This window comes from Pholis gunnellus (genome assembly GCF_910591455.1).
Source record: "Pholis gunnellus genome assembly, chromosome: 11".
NCBI classification, from domain to species: Eukaryota; Metazoa; Chordata; class Actinopteri; order Perciformes; family Pholidae; genus Pholis; species Pholis gunnellus.
Genome location: NC_136538.1, coordinates 13,768,230 through 13,774,633, shown reverse-complemented (window position 1 = coordinate 13,774,633; position 6,404 = coordinate 13,768,230). Strand labels below are relative to the sequence as shown.

Sequence of the window (6,404 nt, the reverse complement as noted above, 5' to 3'; positions counted from 1 at the left end):
CGTCGTCGGCACTGGAGGGAAGAGTGGAGGAGAAAACCTGGGATGGAGCAACGTTACCAACCAAGCGGCGGTTTGTCAGAGAGCTCCCAGCTCTGTGTGCTTCAGCAAAAGGACGCAGGGGTGCGCTAAAGCCGGTGGTAACGGATCACCACAGCAGTTGATAGTTAATCATTTATTGTAATATTATATTGATGAGAGCTAGCTTTTCTAAAGAAAGGGTTTTAATCCTCTATGGCATTCCTTTTTTTTATTTTGGGGAGGGGTAAAACAATATTTCACTACATTTATGGGGAGCTTTGGGGTCCCTGATAATAAATAAATCATAAAATGTGTACACACCTGGCCTCAACAATGTGCCACAAGGATACTGAAACACCAACATTTTTATAAGAGGAATAAGGAAAACAAGCAATATATGCATTTAGAAAAAGTGTTAATGTTAACATCAACATGTAAACCAACATCCAGATGTGTGTGTGTGTGTGTGTGTGTGTGTGTGTGTGTGTGTGTGTGTGTCAGTGTGTTTAATAATTATGACCATAGTCATTGTTTTTATTTTACCATCTACTAATAATTACAGAAATGGACACGTTATTAGCGTAACATACAGGATCAGGAAGTTCGTGTCATTTTTAAGACAATTAGGAGGTCAGGGATCAGTCAGCAGAGTAACGTGTGCGTGTGTGTGTGTGTGTGTGTGTGTGTGTGTGTGTGTGTGTGTCACATCTGGAAAGACTCTGACATTCTGGGTAAGCATTGTAAAAAGCATTGTGGGGTGTTCTCCACCAGGATAGGCGTGGAACCTCTGCCACTTCTTCCTCTTCCTCCACAGACTCGGTGTCATTCAACAGATGAGCGTTCTCCTATAAGAAAGCAGGAATCACACATTTTAATGAGGGTAAAGGGTAAAAAGAATGTCCAGTCCCTTACCCGTCAACTACATGCTAAGGCCCGGTTATAAATTAGAAGGTTAATCATTGGTTATCCCTTTTTAAGGGTACCGTTCTTCATCCACTGGCACGCAAGCAAACAAATACAGCTACACACACACACACACACCCACGCACACACACGTTACTCTGACTGACCCCTGACCTGGTTGTCTCAAATTACCCAAACTGCCTGATCCTGTTCCTTGCTACCATAATATGTTCCCGTGTCCATTTCTGTAGTTACCAGTAAACTAAAAACAATGACTATGGTCATGATTATCATCTCCACATATATATATATATATATATATATATATATATATATATATATATATATATATATATATATATATATATATATATATGTATGGACGATATATCCTGAACATAAGTGGTCTAACTGCACAATGTTGCACCGAGGCAACGAACAAAAAACACACAATTTTAGTATATAAATAAAGACAAAAGAAGTGTTTAGACAATCAAACATACTCCTACACATACTAATGTGCATGCATATATTTTTATAAAAATATATTTTAATTTAAACATGTTAAAAAGCTTAAAAACAAGGCAGCTTTTTTGGAAAGATTGATTCACTTCCAAACAAAAGGTCACACAAACGTCAGCCCCTCAGTTCATTGGACGCAGACATGTCTGGTGATGGTATTTGCTTTTGTCAAGTTAAAAACAATTAAAATGCAGTTGTGAAGTCCATAAAGGTAGTTTGTAGCCTGAGGGCAACACTGTACCACAGAGGGGTTTACATAGAACACGCAGAGAGACTTTTATACGTTATTATAATAATGATCACGGACGTAATTTGTCGATAATATGATATCGTAAACCAATACTGAAATATTGCCCCTCCTCCCCTCTGTCTCCTTCATCCTGCGTCATCACAGCGCGACTGATTTAGGTCAGATGTTGTCAGTCGGCAACGGGCAAAGGGCACGAATGCGTTACGTGAATCACGAAAGTGCCTCAGTATCAAGGCTTCAAGACATGTTGTTTATCCGGTTTTCAACAGAAACAGTGAAGGACGAGTTTCTCGCTGAGGTAACAACCAGCATTATACCGAGGAAGTAACGTCTACGTTTAGGGACACGAGAGAAGCTGCGACTGTTTGGGACATACCCTCCACTTGTGTGCCTGTGATTACCTTGTGAGTATCATCTTGTCTCCTGGTTAAATGTACCTGCCTCTTGGCTCCTGTGTCCCATTGCAAAGCGTGACTTATCAGCAACCGTATACACCAAACTCACAGTCTGGTTTGCCCATAAAGATATGTGTCAGCGGGCTGATGCATGCTGATACAAGTCACATGTGCATTTACAGTATTTGTTTCCCTCCAAATTGCGCAGCCATGGCTGTGTCAGATTCCTGAGCAGGAAGGATGACATCGGAGGCTGCGGTCTCCACATCTCCTGCCATCAGCAGCAGCAAACCGGCCAACAGGGACTACCACTTCCTTCGCTCCTTCGCAGCTGGAGGTAGGATCTGACATCAGTATTGAGGTCTGTGATGATCAGTAGAACACGAGGACACAGTTTCAAGCCTGTCAAGGCTTCACTTCATCATGACTTCACATACTCAACATCACTGTAAACGTAGCAACAGATGTGCACTTCTATTTGATTGGAGAGTATGATTACTTCTTTCCAAAATGAATCATTGTTCACATTATTTAACCCTATACACTGAAAGCATGCCGTGCTGCCTTTATCACGACAGCACAGCCGACGTGTGATAACATGGCAGTTAAGTAAGTTTGTGTGTCCTTGTTTGTGGTTCTTCCTCTTTTATTTTGAAACACACATTGCACTTGAACATCTGAGGGGTTGACTGTTGCACTTGCTCCCTTTTTATCCGACTGTTGGCTACTTTAAAACACTAGTAGGACGACCAACGCTACCCTTATAATAAACTATTCACCTCTCTATAAATGATGGGCCTGTTACCAACCATTCTGCTGTGGTAACATGAGACGTTTCAATTAATAATAAATGTATTCATTCAATGAATTTAATAATAAATGGGTTGACGCCGTGTTTCTCTGTTTTTGATTAGGTATTGCAGGATGCTGTGCCAAGTCTACCATTGCTCCTCTGGACAGAATCAAGATTCTTCTTCAAGCCCAGAACCCCCATTACAAACATCTAGGTAGAAACATCAGCAGCCAAAGCCTGGAAAAGCCAATAACTGTTTGATTTCAAACATCTGTGCCACATCAGTGAACCTCCCGTTCTCTCTTTGCAGGAGTGTTTGCCACTCTCAAAGCTGTGCCAAAGAAAGAAGGCTTCCTCGGCTTGTACAAGGGTAACGGGGCAATGATGGTCAGGATATTTCCATACGGAGCCATCCAGTTCATGGCCTTTGACAAGTATAAAAAGGTGCAGTGCGTACTGTAGTTTGTTCAACACTTTCAAATGGCAATGTTTTTTGCTATAATGACATTTTGCTACAGCTGATGTCTGTGCATTGTTTTTGTTGGTGAAACTGTTGACCTTTGTTTCCTTCCTTTGCAGCTTCTCAGTAAACGGGTTGGGATCTCTGGACACATCCACCGCCTCATGGCGGGATCGATGGCAGGTAATTTACCGTCGTCACTGAGAGTCTGTGCCAGTTGAATATCATGTACTGGCATTGGAATTGTGCCTTTAACTTTTTCTTCCTATTATTAGTGAATATTTACATTATTTGAATCAAAGACATTTGTCACCTCAGTGCAAACTTTCTCATAGTGTGACAAATACTGCATCACCATCACAGTGAGTGTCACGCCTTGTTATTGTGAGTTAATAGATCTTTTAAAATATATATTAAAGTGGTCAGGACCACAGTTGGTTTGCATCAGTATAAAGAGACTAACAGAGAGAGAAAGTGCAAAGTCTGTCACATGAAATTAAATACAGCTACATTGTGTGAGTGCTTAATCTCAGTAAATCCTGTTGAAGCACAACCGCATTCTTAAAAATGTGTGTTTTTAGGGATGACTGCGGTGATATGCACCTACCCTCTGGATGTGATCCGAGCTAGACTGGCCTTCCAGGTGACAGGAGAGCATCGCTACACTGGCATTGCCAATGCCTTCCACACCATCTACCTTAAGGTAGTGTGCCAGGGCTCAACTTCTCCAACAAGCAACACAGTCTTCACAAACACTAGAGCCTTTTATCACAAATCTTAAGTTTTCTTGTTGATATTGTTCATAATTTATACTGTATATACCTCATGCACTTACACTTGTTTTTCTGTTTTTTTGTCAAGGAGGGGGGCGTCTCCGGCTTCTATAGGGGACTTATTCCAACACTTATTGGGATGGCTCCTTATGCAGGTGATTATTGAGACTATTTTGCAAAGATTGATACCAGCCTCTAGTTATGATCCAAGATGGTTGAACAGAACTACAAGATGTCCTCCATTAGCTTGACTCTTCGTCTCCCGTCCCTGCTTTCATCCCCCAGGTTTCTCATTCTTCACCTTTGGCACCCTGAAGAGCCTCGGCTTGAAACATTTCCCGGAGCTGGTGGGACGACCCTCCTCGGACAACCCCGATGTCCTCATTCTGAAAACGCACGTTAACCTGCTCTGTGGAGGGGTCGCCGGTGCCATCGCTCAGGCAATATCGTAAGTGCTGTCGGCAGGCAGCCAACAAGCTTCAGGCTGACAAAGCGTCTCGAGTTTGCTGTTGATCACACTGATTAAGTTGATGTTTGACGTGTCACATTTGGGCCTTTTCTCACTAGGTACCCCTTGGATGTGGCTCGGAGAAGAATGCAGTTAGGATCCGTGCTTCCTGACTCTGACAAATGTGTGTAAGTATCACCAATGTTCCCACTCTCCATAAACTCATGCCATGATGAGCTGCTGCACACCCGTCATAACATAGTCGTGAGACAAATCACTGAAGAAATATTGTTGTGAAAAAAACTACAACAAAAGAAACAAATGGTTGCTTTAGTATTGTGTCCTCACGTGGTCTGATTCGATTTGGGAGTTTTGCAGTGAAACTATAATCTTATGCGTGAACCTTTTAAAAGATAAATGAAGGAGAACTAATTGGAGGAGTCTACTGATAACTGAGGGGAATGATAGAGGTGAAAGCTGCTCATACAAGACGGTGCTGATGGACTTTTCATAGGCAGTAGGTTAAGTGCTCATCTAGCTAGAGGATTAATTGGTACTAAAGAAGTCGTTCCTGAGTGTCTAATTGGTGGAGTTTCCTCAGGCGACTTGTCCTGCACTCTCTGTAATTTGGGCTCCTTAATAAACAGTGTTTGATCCCTGTTTCTTTGTTTAAAATCAATGTTTGAATTCAAGTGGTTTGGACATTAATTGAGGCATTCCCTTAAAACAGTTGATTCCACATTTGGTTTTATAAGCCGACTTTGAGGATGAAGTGCGTGCTTACAGCTTGAGAGAGAATTCCAGAGGGTCGGTGGGCTGTTTGCGTTAGATAAATGTTAAAGCCCAAAGCTTCAAGGAGCAGAATAGCAACTGAGCTGTAAAACTACAGCAACATACCGTTCATACCTGTTCCAGTTCACACAATGCCAGTGCAAACGCTGCTCATTTTTCTTGCATTATGTGCTTTTCCTTGATATTTACGATCCACCAGTGCCCTAGAAGGTCATTTGTCTCCTCGTTTGTTTGTGTTAATATGGCGGCTCTTCATCACCGGGGTTTAGGTTTAGCACAGGCAAGCCTCAACAACTAAAATTGATTTATCATGCCGGTAATGTCAATAACTAAAACCAATATGCAAGATTTAATACTTATCAGCTCAACAAAAGGAATTTACTTTGGTGAGCTCATAAAAACAACAACAACCTCAAGACATAAGATGACCGCACGCGACAAAAACCATAAACAGTAGATTTAGCTCTTGTTTTTTTGTCATTCTAAAAAGTGTTTGATTTCTTTGTCCCCACAGATCATTGAGCAAGACCCTGAAGTACGTGTATAACAAGTACGGGATCAAGAAGGGGTTGTACCGAGGCCTTTCTCTCAACTTCATCCGCTGCGTCCCCTCCCAGGCCGTCGCCTTCACCACCTATGAGTTCATGAGGCAGACCCTCCACCTAAACTAGTCGCTGATTTTACACCTTCCGAGTTGCACCTGGGCCGGTCCGCTCCGAGTCATTAAGCAGATCAAACCTCAGCGCTTCCATCGTAGAGAGATCGAAGGCTCACTCGCTACGTCTTAAACTCTTCGGTGTGTGGGAATCGCCTTTTCCTTGAGTTCACGGGAGGCACCAGGGAGGTCAGTTAACGCTGAAAAAGAAAACAGGATATCAGGCAGCAAGGGACTCCATGTCTGTCTCATTTCATTACGTCTTACTTCCTGCTTTTGTGTGTCGCCACTTCTTAAGAGAAGATTTAATCAAACACACGACATGTGGCTTGAATTTGAGCAACTCCCTCATCAGTGTGTGTGAATCCAGCAGGTCAGCGGCTCGGTTGGATGGA

At 42.4% G+C, this 6,404-nt stretch overlaps 1 protein-coding gene across 1 annotated transcript; it reads left to right on the top strand.

The window, feature by feature from the left end:
- Positions 1–1,879: 1,879 nt before the first annotated feature.
- On the top strand, positions 1,880–6,404 carry slc25a16 (solute carrier family 25 member 16). Its single transcript, XM_079169257.1, has 10 exons — positions 1,880–2,097; positions 2,297–2,425; positions 3,003–3,095; positions 3,192–3,325; positions 3,461–3,524; positions 3,923–4,044; positions 4,203–4,269; positions 4,400–4,562; positions 4,682–4,750; positions 5,869–6,404. The coding sequence occupies exons 2-10, from the start codon at positions 2,329–2,331 to the stop codon at positions 6,023–6,025; spliced, it is 966 nt and encodes a 321-aa protein (XP_079025383.1). The 5' UTR covers positions 1,880–2,097; positions 2,297–2,328; the 3' UTR covers positions 6,026–6,404.